The 20,097-nt window shown below is 39.8% G+C and overlaps 1 protein-coding gene and 1 long non-coding RNA gene across 3 annotated transcripts in view; one reads left to right on the plus strand and one right to left on the minus strand.

The window, feature by feature from the left end:
- LOC147314561 (uncharacterized) overlaps nt 1-20,097 on the minus strand; it is a 73,700-nt gene that overhangs the window by 47,299 nt on the left and 6,304 nt on the right. The window contains exon 3 of one of the 2 annotated variants that reach the window (XR_015124537.1): nt 6,936-7,046. The exons of the other annotated variant lie outside the window; for it this stretch is intronic. This is a non-coding gene — a long non-coding RNA (uncharacterized LOC147314561). The remainder of the gene's footprint in view (nt 1-6,935; nt 7,047-20,097) is intronic. 2 annotated transcript variants of the gene reach the window in all.
- LOC147314562 (protein FAM98A-like) lies at nt 10,861-20,059 on the plus strand. The gene is made up of 8 exons (XM_086262676.1): nt 10,861-10,866; nt 15,605-15,704; nt 16,340-16,465; nt 16,556-16,812; nt 16,910-16,990; nt 17,073-17,189; nt 19,136-19,282; nt 19,387-20,059. The coding sequence occupies exons 1-8, from the start codon at nt 10,861-10,863 to the stop codon at nt 19,540-19,542; spliced, it is 990 nt and encodes a 329-aa protein (XP_086118802.1). The 3' UTR covers nt 19,543-20,059.

The following is a 20,097-nucleotide window of genomic DNA, read 5'->3' on the forward strand; positions in this document are numbered from 1 at the left end:
GGTGACAGGGTGGTACTGTGGTTAACACTATCACCGCACAGCAGGCAGGCTCTTTGTTCGAACCACACTGTGTGGAGTTTGTACTGTGGTAGGAAGCCGGTACAGGCACAGGGAGAACATGCAAAAGACACAGATGTGACGTAGATACATTGCTCGAGTGTGCAGAATAACATGCTGTATGAGTGCAGCTTAAAGCGTTTTGGTCAGTCTTAAAAAATAAGCTTTAAATATGACACGTTTGTAGTACAGATTAAGCTTTCCTGCAGTCTTTAATGGCATCCTGGAAATCACCTGATGTCTGCTCTGATCCATATTTGTACAACTTCCACTTTTGTCTCTTAACAATAAAATGTTACCTAGCAATGCTAAAATAATGAAAATTGCATGTCTTTCCCATAGAGATCTTTTTCTGATTAAAAGTGATTAAAGATTTATTTTGTCAGGATTTTGTTGAATTAGCATTAATTTTAACAGATGAAACAACACATTACATCAAAATTACGTTACGTTCCTAAAGGGTAAAACGAATCACATCACAATGATCACATATAAAGCACTGACATATAATACTTGTTTCTTCCTGATGTGTGACATCTGTTCTGTATGTCTTCACTGCGCAGGTTCGGCATTGGACCTGAAGCTCACCACAGAACCAATATTTGGCACAGCTGTGTTTCTCTCACACTGTGAGAGTATATCCTGTACCTTCCTAACCTTCTCCTCACTTGCAGTGTTGCACACCACTTTTCTTTGATTCAGCCAACAGCTCTACACATACAGAGCTGCACCGCACCACTGGGTCACGAGTACAGGTGAAGCAGTCCAGGTGAGCTTGGCAAGGGAAAGCAGAAGGCTGTCTTTAGGACGTGAGACTCAGATGTGCTCTGAAGCCTCATCTTGGCATCCCACTTCACACGAAAACACAATGTAATCAGGTAAGGCAATAATATACACTCTACCCAGCATTGGCTGGGCTCCATGGTGTATTTTATTGGCTGCAGTCCTTTTTTTTGTAATATACAGTGAAAAGGGATGATTACTCATTGTTTAATTAGTGCATGTGAAGCATAATCATTCAGGGTAAGACCCAAGTGTGCAGAATGCAAATTGATTTTCTGATGAATTAATGAAAGTATAATATAGCTTTATTGTGTTGTGTTAGTTGAGTCCCTCCAAAACAGCCTATCAGCTGGTGCCCTTTTACTGAAGAATGGCATAATGGCATTATCTTCCTGGCCCATCAGGTGATCTCAATACACAAAGCTCAAGTCATTTGCTCCATTATACAAAAGTTGCTGAAATACCAGCTGGTAATAAGGTTAGTCCATCATCTGTTTCTAAATTAAAGGGTCAGAGCACAAGTCAGTCACAGAACTTAACTTTCTTGCTACAAGATACAATACACGAGCCATATGAACACTTCTATTCACCAGCAACCAGAGTCCTCAGGATTTTCTGCTGTCTCACACACATTCAACAGGCCCACGGTCTCCTGACACAGCCTCTCCAGTGACATTTCGTCAGAGGGTGAGCGAGGCATCCCGACCGTGTTGATGTGATTGGCTTTGTGCTTTCCTGTCGCAGAGGCCGGTGAAGATTGATCATGGGGGTGTATGGTTTTTGTGTGTGTTTGTTTGTGTGAGAGTGTGTAGGAAGTATCGAGGTGTGTTGCAGAGAGGGAAACAGGCTGTAAAGGTCAGGCTCTGAGGTGAAGCCTCTAATATTGACTCTACAAAGGTTCACTCTGATGAGTGTCTAATACCTCTGAGCCCACAGGTCTATGGCGTGAACACAAACATATTTTTAATTCTATGTTTGTGAGGACACTCACAGACACAACCGTTCCCAAGCCCCTTTACCAAAGGTGACCCATCACAACTAAATACCTACTGCTAGCCTCTAAAGCTAATTCTAAGCTTAAAACGAAGCCTTTTTAGTGTTTTTCTTTTAATACCGTCAGGCGTTTACCTTGCAATATAAAGGCAGCTGTTGAATCGACATTATGTAAATAAAACTGAACTAAGCTGAACCAAAACTGCCTTTTGTGGGTCTGTCCAAAAGTGAGGACTGGCCAAATTGTCCTTAGTCGACACACAAAGACAGACGTAAAACAGGGACACGTACATACAGTGGCAATGAGACTTACCAAATAAAAATCATAACGCTGGTCTGAGGATTACTTTGAATTGATTATAGCGATATTGGAGTGCAACAAATTGCCTCAGGGCCTGGCATAAACAACCCATTATTGTCCTCTGATGTGTATCGGATTTCAACAAGTCAAAGTGCTCAAGATCTGTCACGCTGTAATTTGCCACCGCAAACTGTTGACCCTTTCTGATACCGCACTGCTATTTGTCACATGGCGATGCGCGAGATGACACTATTATCTTACTTTGGTTTTTGATATTTACACACAGATGCAGCATGAGCGAATAACATTATTGTCAGACGTTCTGCTGCTCTTCAAAGACAAAATAGTGGAAGTAGCACTAAGATTAACTAAATGAGAATAGAAACATATATAAAAATAGTCTGATAGCTTAAAGAACAAATGCACTTCTTTTAACGTCAGCGGTGGTTTAAAACATTTGCAGTGTGTAAAATGTTTTCAATAAAAACTTCTTTAAGAGAGAAAAAGCTCTACAGCAGTGTTTGATGACTAACTTCTTAGCTTGGTTGGAAATGGGGCAATAAAAAAGATGTATTTACACCATAGATTTCTTTCTGCAGCCCATTGCTCTTTTGTCCAAAATATGTATTTGTACCACGGCTTTCTGTCTGCAGCTCATTGCTCTTTTGTGTAGCAGTTTATACTTAGAGAGGGAATGTAAAATGCAATTCCTCCATTCTGAGACTCTGTGACTTTGTGTTCTTCAAAGTTAAACTCACAAAAAAAGAATATATTACAGGCATTTTTTTTAAATCAGAAAAGGAACTTGTTGCTATAGCTGTCAGAAGAACCCATGAAATCTAAGGAAATTACATGTAACTCAAGTAAACAAGTAAAATTACGTCAGGATACTACAGTCACTGTATATTTAACACATGTATCCTCCACTCGTACTCATACCTTTCTCATTATTATTTCCAAATTCTTTCTTTTTGATTTCCTTTCTTTAATCTCTGTCGGACATTTCCCTCCTCTTGTTACCCCTCGTCTTTCTTTCCCTCCTTCTTTCCAGCCCTCTTTCACCATGGGCTGGTGTGTTTTCTCCAGGACATTTCCTATCATTGTTCTTCAGTTTGCAGCACTGTGCCTCTATGTTTCCTGCCCCGTCTTAGTCCTTGCCTGCACACATTCGTCTTATGGCCACCTGGCAGCACGGACTGCCTCTCAGCACTTCCTCGTCTGATGCTGCTCCACGGGCCCCGGCCTTCTCACTCACTGAGCGCCATGCCCAGGGAACCTGCCTGACTAATTAAACGAAAACAAACTCTGCGCTTTCCCTTCGCTCTCTGCAAAGCACCGCTTATTAAGGAGTAAAAGTCAAACTTCATGATTCATTAACAAGAGGAAGTCTGAGCAGACTGGACAGATCAGTGAGACTGGAGAGCAGTGGAAAGATGGAGCGAAAGAGGAAACAGGGGGAGGGTGTGGGAGCATATGTGTGTGTCTAACTTTATTTAACAGTGTGGGATGTCACAGCCCAATAATCAATCAAGGAGGCTACAAATCACCACATGTAATTTCATTAATACATAACACTAAAGTGGAAGATACTGTTTTGGTATAACAGAGCCACAGTGATCTCTGACTCTCTCAGAGCAGATACTTTTGTGTTTTTGTTCTTTATGACTTCTGGCCTCTCTGTCTCCAGTGTGAGTCTTGTAATTTCATTTAGTAAATGTGCTGACTGACATATTGAAGTGAGTGCTGAGAAGCTAACCACACCTGATTTGGTTTTACAGAACAGAACAGTTAAAGTGCCGCAAAGTAGCAGCACCACACAATTACTGTGGAATAGCAAAATTTCAACAAGCTTTTTTTTTTTCTTTCCCAAAAAGTTTCCAAAATATCACACTGAAAATGAAACTATTCATTAGATTTAAGTGTTTAACCCTTTGGGCATACATAAATGATTTCCATTGTACCAGTTTAAATGCTTTCATTGCTGTCAGCAAACACATCTGTGGTGGCGCTTTAGGGGTTCAAAAGCATCCATCAAAGTTTTCAGCTGAGCATTAGCATGACTAGTGATGAAACATTTTTATGGAAAAGTTTTATAAAGTTTTTTTTAAAATGAAGTTTAATGTAAATGTGTAAAATATACATTCAATTTCAAGACATTTCAATTGATACATATTCACTCATATGTATTTATGTCAGTTTTAAAGTGACAAATATTTTATTAATTGGTCAGAAACTTTAATATTTAGTCAGAATTAGATTCTGTCTTTACAAAAGAACAGACACGCACACTTGCAAGCGTGCACGCACATGCACGCAAAGCAAATGAAATGATCAGATGGAACACATTTAGCACCTGAGGTGTTATATAAGCTATATAACTCAAACATTTTCAACATAATATATATACATATGTATAAAAAAAAGTTCATATATTCTGTATGTTTTATATACAGAATACTTACATCACGTGCATGTTGAATTATGTCTGTATGAGATGAGTGTGGAGAAAGACTCCAGCTTTATAGTTCCCAGGATAAGTGTTTCTTGCTGTTACTGATGCCATAACAGAAATGAGTTTACAGTACCGTGTGTCTGTGTCCACATGTGTATGTAAGCACTTACCGTATGTGTGTGTTCATGTATAACTGTGCTGGCATGCATGTTTACACATGTCACTAACATTTTGCAATAACAAAGTAATGCACATGTCTGTAGATGTGCCAGCTAGCGTGAGTCTCACAGAGTGCACTGCATGTTAGAGTGTATGAACATGAGTGCGTGTGTCCCATTCCTCCTTTCTCCCCTCTCCTCCAGCTTTCCTCACTGTGATGTTTTGCTTTGGCTCTAATGAGTTGTAAGTGGCCAATACTTTCTTCTGCAGGAAACTCGTGTCAAACTAATTAACTTTTAATGAGAGGAAACCCACTGATTAGAGTGTTTTTCTTGGCAAATGAGCCTATTAATTCTGTTGGTTTGAGCAGCAGGGCTGAGGAGTCGGGTGAGAAGAAGGCCTCTCTTTAGCAGTCTGCACCACTCCCCACTCTCCCGCACACACACACACACACACACACACACACACACACACACACACACACACACACACACACACACACACACACACACACACACTGCTCCTGCCTGATCCCCTGCTCAGTCTGTTTGGCCAGCTGCTTAAGCTTGGGCTTTTTAAGTCCAAGGCACTCTTTTGCATGCTCTGTTTCTACCACACACACACATCGTCCCTTTCATTCATATCCAATACTGCTCTCTAGTGACCGGACAATTTCTCAAATATTAGGGTGTCTGATTTTTGTTTGAGCTACAATTTATCTAATAGCACTTTTTGTGAGTGAAAGCAATGAATTTCAAAGTTGTTTTATAATTTCTAATAAACAGATTAAACAATACAGCGAGATATATTTACTCTTTCAAGTTAGGATTTCCAGGAACTTCTTTATCCTTTACTTGGTTAGAGTGCAAATATGAAAAAAGTTTAGATCAGCAACTTAGCGGCTAATATTATAGCACCGACATACTGCTGGTAATCTCTTCTGTTTTTATATTGGTGATGAGATGAAACTGGAACTGTACAGAACATAACTGTAGGAATTTGAATAATCTTTTATTTCATTAAGCAAAATAGCCGAGAAAGCAATCAGAAGCTGATTGTGACTGTGTTAGGCCTTTTATCTCTGCTCATTACCAAAAAAAACTATAAAAGAAAAATACTTTTAAATTCATTCTGTCTTCCATAATGCTGTGTAAAGTTAACATTAACTACAGATTTTCTCCATTTCTGCTAACATGTGAAGTGTAATAACTGTTTGACGAACACTGTTACAGTTAAAATACTTTACCAAAGATAACGCCTTTGATAGTTATAAATCTGCATAAGGTTAAAAGCCTTTCACACTTATTAGTCACTGTCTGGCATCGTAAGTTACACTTTAGTTTACTACTGACATGGGTATAAAATCAACATCCCCCTACATGAAAAAGCCATTTCCTGGACCAATAGTCTCTTCAGAAAGAATAAAAATAATAATAATAATGATGATAATAATAAAATTACAAATTACACTGATGCTTAACAGTATAAATGTGTGAGAATCCAAATAACGTGACGTAATACTCAGTTTTAACTTTAAGAAGTTTATCAATCTGATATGGTGCACTTTTAAGCAATGAAAGCATATACCTGTTCAGCTGCTCGTTAATAAAAGACAAAAACGATGTTTGTCTGATGAGTCTTGATTTCTGCTGGGAAAGGTCAGAATTTGGCACATAAACATGAAAGCATGGATCCATCCTGCCTTGTTTTAATACTTTATGCTGTTAATTGTAGTTTAACGGTGTAGGGACATTTTCTTGGCATATTTTAGGCACCAATACCTGCATTGTTGAGGACCATGTCCATCACTTTACAGCCTTGGTTTACCCATCTTTTGCTTCCAGCGGGAAGAAAATGAACATTGAGGAGTTGTGAGGAATGTTTCCAGCACATTGTTGAAACTGAAGAATTAAAGTAGTTCTACAGGCAAAAGGGAGTCCAGTACCGTAATAGCAAGGTGTACCTACAAAGTGTAAATATGGTGTGAATGCTAGCCTGCATAGGGAATTGGGAAGGGCTCTGTCGGGCCACATACTATGAGACAATGATTGGCAGTAGCCATTTTTAGTTACGTATGAATGTGTGTATATTTGCTTTACCAGGATCAGCAGTAAGCCTATTTGACATGTATTTTTTTTTATATCAGAGCAGGTCTAACTGCCAATAGACCACATTAGAAAGTGTTAATACCTTATTACAGCAGCATTTAGATCCACTGGGAGCCAAGCGTTGCTCTCTACCATTCCCTGGAATCCCGTGCAGGAGCGATTGATGTGAGGATCGGAGTGGGCCTCTCAGAACCTGGAAAATGTGCCCGTTTCATCTCTCAATTACTGTCATGGTTTGAAGTACTGATGTTCTACTTTTATCTGTCACAATATGGCTCAAGTTTGTTGAAGTATCAGGAAAAAAAAAGGCAAGCCAACAAATCCAAAAGAGAAAGAAAGACGGACAAGTAGGGGCGGCAGTTGGTGCGGTTTCAAAGCCTGCCCGAGCCCTTAAAGATGAAATCCATTTTGTTTCAAGTTCCGCACCCAGCTTGCCTGATGAGGGCTCTAGGGGTGAAGAGAGAGAAAGAGAGGGATGGAGAGAAAGAGAGGGAGAGATAGAGAGAGAATCTGTTTGATTTGTCAGAAGTTCTTTAATTTAATCTACAGCTGTCAGGATGCTGAGGATCCAGACCTCATCACTGCCTTTTATCTGCCTGATTTCACCCCAGGCACCATACACTCTTCTCTAACAGACACACACACACACACACACTGAATAAAAGAAGGAGAAGACAGGATAAATACTATTCATTTTTTAAAGAACACAAAGAAAAGCTAGAAAGTAAGCGCACAAAACATATGAAAAAAAAGGGAGTGTCAGCTAATATCTAGGAGTCTATGTTTAATCTGATGTTTCACGTGTGCGACTGACTTTGTAAAATCGCCGGTGTATGAACACGCAGCGCACGAACAAAGATGAAAGCACACTAAAGTCAGGTGGCAGATGTTAAGATAGACATGGCGAGATGTAAATTATTACCAAAGCATGTACAGTAAGGGAACACTATAAAATCCACGTGCACGGTAAAACTCATGGCTTCCATGTGCCAGCTGTCAGGACTCATCTCTGTCTGATCTGCAGTAGAGGTGAAACAATTATTAGTTACCTTAGTAATTATATCAATTAAATAATTAACAAATAACAAACAGCAAACAATATCAAGCTGCAGCTCTTCAGATGTCCTTGTCTTGAACTGTATTAACAAACTAGCCGGTCACGTTGGTATTTTAGGACATTACGTGTTTTCTAAAAGCAGTGGCATGAGGGTGGTACCTACAAATTCATTGCTAAGGATACATTCAAATATTGCCAAGAGTGTGGAAAAGCAACAAGTGCATCTTTTTATATCTTTATATCCAAAGGCCTGAGCATTTCAAAGGTTACTGTGTCTGATGTGGGCCTGTCTGATCATTACTGTGTTTTCTTTGAAAGTAAAATCTCAGCCCACACAAATATATCAACAACAGTGATCACAAAACGGTGTATAACTGAACACAGTAGTGCAATTTTTAACCAGGTCTTCCCATTAACACCTGACCTGCCCAGAGGGTCAGTCAATGAGCTCGTCAATAGCTTCAATGCTAACATGTTAAATGTAATGGACACTATTGCTCCCATTAAGGTGAAGGTTATCTCTGGAAGGAAAAAGTCTCCATGGAGAAACTCCACACTGGTGAAAAATGAAAAAAGAGAGTGTAGGAAAGCTGAGTGCAGATGGAGAAAAACAAACCTCCAGGTTCATTATGACATTTATAAAGAGAAACTTCACAATTATAATTTACAACTGAGGAATGCAAGGAGGTCCTACTTCTCTGACATCATCACTAAAAACAGCCATAATGCTCGGGTCTTATTTTCTACAGTTGACAGGCTAACAAACCCCCCTGTGTCAGTGGCAGCTGAACTTCATTCGACCATGGCCTGCAATGACTTTGCCAAATTCTTCACTGAAGAAATCCAAAAAATTAGACAAGCAATTGGTACATCAACAGCAGATCCAGGATATGTACTGTGTCCACCGAAAAACTGTTTAAACACCATCAAACGGTTTCACCCGATTAACAGCAAAGACCTGGAGGACATCTTAGGTCAACTGAACTCCTCCTCCTGCTGTTTAGATGTCCTGCCAACAAGTTTTTTCAAAAAGGTCTCAAAGACTTTAGAGTCAGACCTGTTACAGATCGTCAACTTTTCTTTATTATCAGGTGTGTTTCCAGAATCACTAAAAACTGCTGTAATCAAACCTATACTGAAAAAGGACAATCTTGACAAGACACAAATGAACAACTACAGGGCGATCTCAAATCTCCCGTTTTTAAGTAAGATCATTGAAAAAGCAGTTTCTCAACAGCTCAGTTACTTCTTAAAACAGAATAATTGCTACGATGCCTTCCAGTCAGGTTTTAGACAGAACCACAGCACTGAAACCGCTCTGACCAAAGTGTTTAATGACATATGTCTGAATACAGACAGTGGAAAAATGTCAGTCCTAGTTTTACTGGATCTCAGTGCAGCATTTGATACAGTTGACCACAACATATTACTCAAACGACTGGAGAACTGGACAGGTCTTTCAGGAACTGTACTAAACTGGTTCAAAACATACGTAGAAAACAGGAAATACTTTGTATCAATAGGTAACTTCACATCTGAGCAGACAAGTATCACATGTGGAGTTCCCCAAGGTTCCATCTTGGGACCCCTTCTGTTTAACATCTACATGCTCCCACTGGCACAGATTATAAACAACAACAAAATAAACTATCACAGCTATGCAGATGACACACAAATATATATCACAATGTCACCAGGAGACCGAGGCCCTGTACAGGCTCTTGGTAAATGCATTGAGGAAATCAATGACTGGTTGTGCCACAATTTTCTCCAGCTAAACAAAAACAAAACTGAGGTAATAGTCTTTGGCGCCAAAGAAAAACGATTACAGGTCACCAGAGAACTTCAATCTATACATCTAAAAACCACAAACCAGGCGAGAAATTTGGGTGTAGTGATGGATGCAGACCTAAACTTAGAAAAACACATTAAGACAATAACAAAGTCAGCTTACTATCACCTCAAGAATATATCAAGAATAAAAGATCTGATGTCTCAACAGGACCTGGAAAAACTAGTCCATGCATTCATCTTTAGTAGGCTTGATTACTGTAACAGCATCTTTACAGGTCTACCTAAAAAATCAGTCAGACAACTACAGCTCATTCAGAACTCTGCTGCTCGAGTCCTCACTAAGACCAAAAAAGTGGACCACATCAGTCCAGCTCTGAGGTCCTTACACTGGCTGCCTGTCCGTCAGAGGATAGACTTTAAAGTTCTGATGCTGGCCTATAAAGCTCTGAATGGTTTAGGACCAAAATACATCAATGACCTCCTGACCCAGTATGAACCATCCAGATCCCTCAGGTCATCTGGATCCGTTTTTTTATCAGTTCCCAGAGTCAGAACCAGACACGGAGAAGCTGCATTCAGCTTTTATGCTCCTTATATCTGGAACAAACTCCCAGAAAGCCTCAGATCAGCTGAAACACTCAGTTTATTTAAATCCAGGTTGAAGACTCACCTGTTCTCAGCTGCATTTGAATAAAGCACCAAACCCACACTTTAAGCTTAAATTTCAAAACTTACATTTAACTACTGATTTTATCTACTGTTCTGATTTTATCTGTTTTGATTTTATATACTGTTGTTTGTTTGTTTGTTTGTTTGTTTGTTTGTTAATTAGTTAGTTAGTTTATTTGCTTGTTTTAATCAATTTTAAATCATGCTTTTTATTTGTTCTTGTTTCTAATGTCTCTGTAAAGCACTTTGAATCACCTTGTTGTTGAATTGTGCTATACAAATAAACTTGCCTTGCCTTGCCTAGTGTTAAGAGGAAAACTGAAAAATTAATCTCGTTTGTGCTTGCTGTCTTGAAACATATAAAACTCTTAATGGGCTATATGTTTATGCCATATATCTTCTCACAGCTGTGTCAGTATACTGAGTAAATGTGCAGATTGCTGCTGCTGGCCTATAAATATATATGGATTCTGGATTTTTGGGGCTGATGCCGGTAAGTGCTGTCACAACACCAGAAAATGATACTAATCTGCCCTATATTCTTTATACTGTTACTCAAACAATCTTGTGTTTTTAGGGTAAAAACCTAAAAGTTACAGAATAAGACATATGGATAGTTAATTAGAATAAAATGACAGAAAGCGGAACTTTAAATATGTGTATCGGATATAGTCGCATATTGATGCTGATGAACGCGATCGCTCAGAATAACTTGCATGTTCGCTGGACTAAGCATTCAGACTTTCATTGTTCCACACATGTATGCTACTTGTTCAGGGGTGAAGGATAACTCTTGTGACCACATCACTTTTTCCACATCTCTGAAATCCAGATGCACTCCGTATTAAACCGCGAGCATATGTAGATCAAATACTGTGTGGCATCTAATTGAACTCATGTCAGTACAGAGTAAAAGACTGTCTGGCGAATTCACAGTGCCTTAAAAGAACGTCGCGTGTCATTGTCTACCTGGGCATCAACCCTGCTCTGAACCAAGCAGAGCAGTCGTAAATATGCAACAGTACATGTGCAAAAAAGTTTACTGTTGAAGCAACTCCAAGTTTTATCTCTTTGAGGCATTACACAGAGGACACTGTCCTCTGTTTTTTCATTTGGAAATGGTGTTGTTGGGTTCACATCTTTTTAAGTGGTGTGATATGCTTAGAATAAAAAAAAGAAAAGTCTAACTTTTGTTATACAGTGGAATTTCCCCTTGATATTAACTTCTTATCCCCAGTTGGACAACAATATGTCCAAAACAGTCAACTCTCCTTATGTTTAATGTTTCTGATCTCCATCCATTTTTTGCCTTTCCACCTACTTCTTAATATCCCCACAATTCTCCCTCTCTCAGCGGTTGTATATCCCCCATCAGCTTGTCCTCTCCTGGCAAAAGCTCTCATTTCCCGTACTCTCTCAATCTTACAAAAGTCCAGTCACTCACTCCCTTGCACGTCGTACATCCACAGCTTTTAAAGCACCTCTCACACACATGCAAGCATCAGATCCAGACTCCGAGACTCACTATTCTTCTCTATCTCTCCCATAGGGCTATGCAACTGCAGATAGACGTACACTCCTTTAGTCTGTGAAAGAGGAAATTAGAATTAGACACTTGGGCAAAGCCTGGCCTGCAGAAATGGGATCTCACTGGTGTCCCTGAAGGCTTTAAATGGTCTCTTTCTCTCCTGTCCTCAAGATAGTTTTGAATAGAGGAACCTGTGGATGCCAGAGAGTGCTATCTTGTTATTGAATCTGGGAACTTGACAAGAATTATAGACTGCCTAAAGCTGCACTATGTCCAACCTCTGCCTGAAGAAATCCAGCGTTTTACCAATTCACTTCACTCCTTTTTTTCCTGTCTTGGCTGCTGTATTTTCCTCTTTTCCATATCCTGCATTTCTCTTTCACCTCCCAGTTAACCTTTACTGTCAGCCATATAGGACTGGGATTAGGCTAGAACTCACAGTGCATTTATGACTGTCTGGCTAATGCATTATGCGATTAATTTATCATTTATGAGCACACCAGCAGTTATTTCGTGACTACTTGACTTGTCTTCTTCATTTCAGATACTTAATACAACACTACCACTACCCCCCTTCCCCTGTTTCCCCCTCCCCATCTGGCTGCCTCTGTCTGAGGTGAAACTGGATGGCTGTCAGCCCGCTCAAGATTTTGTCATGTGTCCAAATAGCATTTAAAATTATGCTGCAACTGTATCAGCTGGAAATACTAGTAGTAAAGAGGATGTATCAGCTTAAAAGTACAGTGTCAGCCAGGCAATCAACAACATTTGAATTTTATTCTTTTACATGAATATATAAATTCGTCCTCGCACAAGTAAATACACCTTCCGATAAATATAAACTCATCAAAGCTACAGACTGCATTTTCTGTTTTTTAGTGGTTGTATCAAAAGTAAAGCAAGCCAGGGGAGTCCCACCTCACAACTTCAAAGAAAATCAGTGTAAATCCTGGATGTACAAACTCATGTAGCCAGCTTACCAAGTTACCAAAAAGTCAGCCGTCCAGCCATCCGTTTGAGCTGCACCCAGCTATCACGGGGCAACACATTTTGTCAGTTCACAAAGATGAAATGAATATAATCTGTTTCTGTCATTTCTTTAAGAAACCATATGCCAAAGTCAGTTTCACCTTTTTTGGATGAAGGTGTTGCAGACAAGACAGGCTGGGGTTCCGTGCATTTCATACCATGCAATGAATTTCACATTACATTCCTTACACATTTAAATCCTGTATATTTCTGAAAAAAAGCATCATTATCTCCTAGGGGTATTCTTTGAGGTGTGGTTTCAGTGCTGGAGTTTTTGTTGTCCACCTATGAGATCACAACTCTGACCGTGAGGACCGACAATTAAGCCATACTCATTATGTGACTGGAGCTTTCTTTCTTATATGCACTCCAACCCTTAAGGGCCTTAAGTTTGTTATTCACAAACAGCTCACCTTTGCATCAAAAAGGCTGATGCAGAACGTGGATAGGGTGGTATACCATTACACAACTAGCATCCATTACAAGGTTGCATTCATTAAATCTGCAGAACGATCTGAGTATTTACCCTCAAAAATAAAGCTTTTTGTTAAGAATGGAGCTCGTATTGTGCTTACAGAACCCCTGTGATAGTGAAGACTAATTCAAATGAAATTCTTTTGAAAAGAAAGATGTCCATGGAAATTATTTTGTGTTAAGTTTTCTCTTTAAAAATAAACCTTTTTTTTTTTAGCATTAATATTATACCATATTTTCTAAAGAGTCCTGCTTAAGATAAGACAGTGATAATTTAATGGACAGATCAAGATATTACAAGATTTACTCAACAGCATGTTGACAATAATGTATTACAGTAGTGTTAAAAGTACGTTAAACGTTACTTGAATAATATTTTTTTTATTTAAACAGTTAAATTACCCTCAGTAAACAGAAGCAGGCAGCGTGTTTAATGTTACCAGGTGTGAGGACACGTCGCTCTAATTGATGTATAATTTATTTCAGGTTATAACCATGATAAGGCAGACCAGTGCATTACCGAAGCCCATTGTGAACTGACTAAAAGACTAAATGGTTATACTTAAAATTTGATACATCAAATATTAAAAATCGACTATTTTAACATTTTGCAGGTTTCCTCTGCACAGGTGAACAACCTTAACTTGAGCAAATCATGATGCAACACTGCCACCCAGAGATCGAATTTGGGACACCCAATTTATGTTCATGTCTTTGAACTCGCTTTCAGAACATGAAATTATAACTTTTGTTCTGGCTTTTGTTCACTGCACCCATCGGATTCTGAGGGAGAATTTTAGTCGTCACAAGAGTGTCAGCGTCTGTTCAGCCTTAAAGTTAGCCATGCTAGGTTAGGTTATGATCTGATCATACACAGTGGAGATGACAGGTTGGGGTTAGGGCTCGGGTTGGGCTGACATCTTAAAATTTCCCACCGCTGATGTGTTGTAATATAATAAATGCAAAACTGCACTGCCAAAACAGAGATTGAATTTTATATAACACATTTACACACACCTGCCACTTTATTAGATGTACCTTGCTAGCATAGGATATGAGCCCCTTTGCTTTCACAATTGCCTTCATTTTTGTGGCATAGATTCAACAGGTTGTCCTGTTGAAAGCAAAAAACACTCAGCTGGCCCAAAATGTGCCAAGAAATTATGTCCCACATCACTGCACAACCAGCAGACTGAACCAATGATACAACAGTCAGGATGGATACATGGAGTTTATGCCGAATGCTGAAACTACCCGTCTTCTGTTGCTGTAGCATATCTGCTTCAAGGTTTGATGTATGGTATCTGGTATGCTCTTCTGCATACCTTGCTTGTGACGAGTGGTAACTGGAGTTACTTTTCCTTTTAGCTTTAATGCAGCTTCGGTTCATTCTGCTCTGGCCTCTGACATCAAGCAGTTTTTGAAAAAACTCAAGACCATCCCATCTGACACCAACAACCACGCCACGTTTAAAGTCATATAAAATCACCCGTTTCCCCATTCTGAAATTCAGCTTGAACTTCAGCAGGCTGTCTTGACCATGTCTACATGCCTAAATGCACTGAGTTGCTGCCATGTGACTGGGTGATTAGATATTTTTGATAACAAGAAGCTGAACAAGTGTAAGCAATGAAGTGGAAGTGAGCGTATTTTGACTCGCTGTACTTTGAGTCAAGCTATCAAACATATGATTATCATCACCACAACAACAAAAAGTAAAGTTAAATATCTGACCAAAAGGATCTGTGTTAGGGGACTTTCAGTCATTACTACTGCCAAACAAACCATTCACTCAAAATGTACTTTAAGGATCTCACAACAAGAAGTCATGAATTGGACATCGCAGTGTTTATAAGGCTACACAGACAAATTAAAGCCAAATATGTAAATAATATAATAAAAATAAAATGTATCTAATTATTCGCAGTCTAGCCCAGTTCAGTGCCAAAATATGGTAAATACTACCATAACTTTTATGTTTATCTTTTCTTCGTGGAGAGGAGCGCGGGGACAGTTTCAGCCATCAAAGCTCTGGGGTGATTAACATGTTTGATTTTCGTCGTTACGAAACTTTAATTTGAGAAGAGAAACCTTATTCTCTGCCTGCTTTCTGGGCTTTTGACGTATAATGACACTTGCCGATACGCCTGACAGGTGAATAGGTAATCTCATTTGTCGCCTCCACTTACTTCCTGGTCAGGTACCCGGTCTCGTCTCCCGGTGCAGATGTGACGAGCTTCCCTGTCCGCTGCTCAGCTGGCTGTGCGCAGAGCTCAGGACTCTCTGCCCGGAGCTACGAGGTGAGGCTCAGGCCTGAGATTTTCATTCATAAATCTTTGAGAGAGGCTTTTTCATGTTTAACCATTGCCTTTAATACAGCACATTCTCCCAAGGAAGGAGGAAACCATCTCAGGATTGTGGATTTTTTACTGTCTCATGCAGAGGGGTCACTGTGGTCTCAAGTGGGCCGACTCAGCAAAGCAACTGCTTAAGAATCGACCTTACTTTTTATGTAATGTAAAACAAAATGCAAGTCCTTTCTGAAAACATCCACATTAATTCACCAAACCAGTTACAGAACAGCCGATTTAGATGCCTTAAATAAATAAAAATAACAGGATATTTTTTACACATTGACAGATGCTCTACTAAAGTAAAACATCTTCGCATGTTGAGTAGAATTGGATTTGGAAACATTTGGATAGTGACACCATTTTCATAATTTTACCCGCAGTTAATTTAATATGAAGCTACTGAGATGCACCTCACATTAGCTGTAATTTATGTGCATTATATAACTACAACCAAAACATGCTTTGGTAAACAAACTGATGGTTACTATGTTACAAATATAAGCCATGAAAAAAATCAGATCTTTCTGACTCAACTTGCAGTGAAATGTGTTAAATAAACTGGCTTAATTGTCCTTTTTTAGACTCAGGAGGGTCAGGTGATGTGCTGCTGGCGGGAGAGCTGAAAAATGTACTATCAAACATATCCTCTCCCCTCGCTGTGCTGACCTCCGAGGTGTTGGACCCGTCCACTCTCAACAAAGTCGCTGGTGAGAAACCGGACTGTGGTGGATACTGTTGTAGTAAGAACAGATGATTGTAGTGCTCGTGGATTTAGTGATCTTTTGCACATCTTGCAGAGTTCCTTGTATCAGAATTGCAAGCAGCTCACATTATCAAGTACAAAGAGTCACATCCTGACGAGCGGGCGACAGAAGCGGACTCTGAAAAAGAGCAGCGAGTTGAAGATCTGAGCCGTGACTTTTGTGAGGAAAACGAAGGCGATGACGGTTTGGGTGAAAACAGGAGGAAAGCAGAGATGCAAGCAGAATGGATTTTACTTCTGCGTGCTCTCAACATGGACGCCTCCTCTCGGTTTGAGGACGTTTTGAACGAGGTAAGCTTGAAATAACAGAGATTGAGCCATGAATAAATTGCGAATACAGACTGAGAAGCACTGAAAGAGGAGTTTACAAACATTTGCTTTAATGCAGGTGAATGAGAGGCTTTCTCGCCTACCAAGTGGAGACATGACCAAACCTCTTCTCAGCACCAGCCTCAGCTCAGAGCAGTGGGTAAGCTGCCAGGCCTGTTTTCAGCTCACAAGACTTTAGACGTGACTCTAATGTGGCATTTACATCTTTGCCTGTTTCTCAGCTTCAAGTGAAAAAAATGAATGAAATTCTGTCCGAGGACTATCGGCGTCGGCGACAAATGATGGTCACGCGCTTTCAGGTTACGCTTGAATCATTTGCATGGGGAGAAAAACGAAAGGTAGGAATGTTAAATAACTCTGTTTATAAACTCCTACCTGCCTGTTAGTTGGGTTATTTTACTCTGAGCCTTGGTTCATCTCTTCAGTCTATTCCCTTTTAATAAGAAAATCTTAGTTCAGCAGTGGTAGTGCATGAGGAAGCTTTGGACTGCCCATCTACCTGCAGAGGGCGTCTCCTGTCAGATGTGGGCCCTATAAAAATTGTGCTCTTGTGGCTCTTGCCTGTGCTATTGCCAGTCTGTCAGCCAGCTGCAGACAAGAGTGAAGTTCTAACATGCAAAGAGCTGAAGTGAAACAGAATGTTAAAAACAATGAAAAGTGTGCACTGTAGCCCCTTCCTCAGCTTTTCATAATGTATTTTTTCCACTTCTGGTGAACTCTGCTGTTCCTTATTCCGGCCCACTTTTCAACCAATCAGCATTTAACTGATGCACAGTGTCTTCCACATGGGGCACTGCACAGTTGAGATTTTGTTCGATTGCAATGGTGGTTTAAAAACCCGTCTCCAGAGGCAAATACTGACACAACCTTGGTAGCATAAATTAAGCATAAGGCAGATTTCTTCTACTTGGGTGCCCCTCGCAAACAGAAGCTTTGAACAGCAGGTGGAGTTTTTACATCGGAAGTCAGATTTTGGAGCTGCGAGTGATTTCGTACCAAGTAAACCCCATGGCAGGCTTCCAGGCAGTGTGTGGAGTATAACATAATGATTATTCATTTATTTACTGTGCTTAAAAATGGCACCTCAGCACAGAGAGCCTGGTCAGTACCACGTGTATGGTTTATTTAGCAGTCACAAATACAGAACACTGGTTGTAAAGATTACAAGTTCTCACCGCTGCCACCTCGGATTACAAAGGTAGGGTTGGTGTGATGTCTCTGACTTTTTACGTGGGAAGTCCAACTTGATTCAGGGTTTTAGCTGAAAATTCCAGCTGCAAACTTGAAATTTCCAACTTCTCACTGAAAATGGAATACAGCACGTATCCACGAGATGACCATTTTAAGGGTGTCTTTACCGTCTGATATCAGTTGAATGCAAGAGTAGTAAAGAAGTGTTTGAAACTGAGCGTTTAGTGTAGTCTGAAGCCTAAATGTTTAGTTTGCAGGGATTACTTGTTCATATGCTTACCTCATTAGAAACTTTGACTGTTTAAATATGAGAATTAATACAACAGAAAATATGGCACGGAATAGGTCCACTTTAATGTGACTGAGAATGAAGAAACCCAGGTTAGAGTAACATTTGTGAAGACACTAAGCAGCACTCTGAAGTTTATTTAATGCACAAAATGAGTTGCGGTTCTTCATTTGCATCTGCATCAAATATCTCCAAAATGCATGAGAACCCTGCCTTCTCTAACACCTGTAACAAGTAGAGTGTATGTAATAAAGAAGATGAGCAGCACATCTGAAGCCTCAATCTGAGATTTTGACTGTCATCATTTTCATCTTCAAACTGAAGGAGGGTGGATGTGTGTTCATGCAGGAGTGATTGCAAGTTAGGCATTCCCTGATTCATCATCTTTCTCTTTTTTTAAATCCTACTTGGTGCCGTAATTGATAAAATCAACGCCATGCTGCAGTAAATAGGACTTAAAACTGCTGACTGAGATGATAAATTCATTAGGAAGGCTCATAAATTTAGTGAGAACCCATTTGTCTAATGTCGTCTTGCAAACAGGATTTCCCATTAGGAGAAAAAAATTTAGTTTTACTTCACTCTTTAGACCTATAGGCTATGTTGAATCTTTATATACAGTATATGTCTGTTACTGTCTGCAAGATCAGGGTGTTATTAGGACAACACTGACATCGTGTGGTCTGACTGAACTGCAACACACTACTTTTATGTCAGTCGGCTTTAGGCCATCGTCAGAGCATGTGCTGGTGACGCAGAAGATGAATGTCAGACATCTCCATTCAGTCCATCCTTTATTTACAGGAGCGCAGTGCTGCGCTGGCTTCGGCGCCTAATCTTGCGTCCCTCATCGGCTCTTCCCAAGTGTCTCCATCTCTGCTGCTCGCTGCCAGAGAGGATCAGTCCTTCATTGACCCGGTCAAAGCTGGAACAAGCACCTCTGTTTACAAGGTACAATCATGAACGTGTCTGTGATCCTTAATGAAGATGCCTCTGACTCCAGCTAAGTAAGCATTTTCTTTTTCTTTTTGTTGTTTTTTTTCTGGTGTCACTAGATGTTGATCGGCAGTGTACCAGACAGAGGAGGACGACCTGGGGAAATTGAGCCTCCTATGCCAGCATGGACAGGGAGAAGCTCGAAAGGCAACCGAGGGGGACGAGGAGGCGGACAATCTCATAAGCATAAGAAGAAGAAAGGGAAAAAAGATTAACTTGTCCGTCTTTTTGGCCTTACTTATCAATTTAAGAAATAAGCGATCATTTTGCTTTATTGAAATCCTTGTTGCGAGGTAAACGACGATTGGGAAGTGCTATATATAATTTTGTAGTTATAAATCTGTGTATATTTTATAGTTATAAGTCATGCACATACCAGATTGTGTACATTTCTATAAAAGCAATGAAGTACTGGTACATGACCAGATATTTTGGTAAAAGAGCAGAAAATGGAAAAAATGTTGGCTTTCCACATTTATCAGTAAGTTTGTTTAAGAATAAACCTCTGAAACACACATCTGTTGGTATTTTGTGCAATTTACATAAAGCATCTTTTAAGGATTATTGCATGAATATTTTATGCTCACTTCACATTTTGGAGACAAGAGTTCCCCTTGCCTTTTTTAGGTGATTTCACAAGATAGCAAACATGTTTATGTGGAATGAAAAAGCCTCACTTACATCTTAAAAAACTGAAGGGTGACTTTGAATATCTAAGAATGTTGTTTTATTGTTACACATTAACCAAGACTCACTTCCCCCTGAGAGAG

Source organism: Aulonocara sp. 'chitande type north' Nkhata Bay, linkage group LG14 (assembly GCF_057382095.1).
Source record: "Aulonocara sp. 'chitande type north' Nkhata Bay isolate Kocher_YH1m ecotype deep benthic linkage group LG14, A_spYH_male_GT1.1, whole genome shotgun sequence".
NCBI lineage: Eukaryota > Metazoa > Chordata > Actinopteri > Cichliformes > Cichlidae > Aulonocara > Aulonocara sp. 'chitande type north' Nkhata Bay.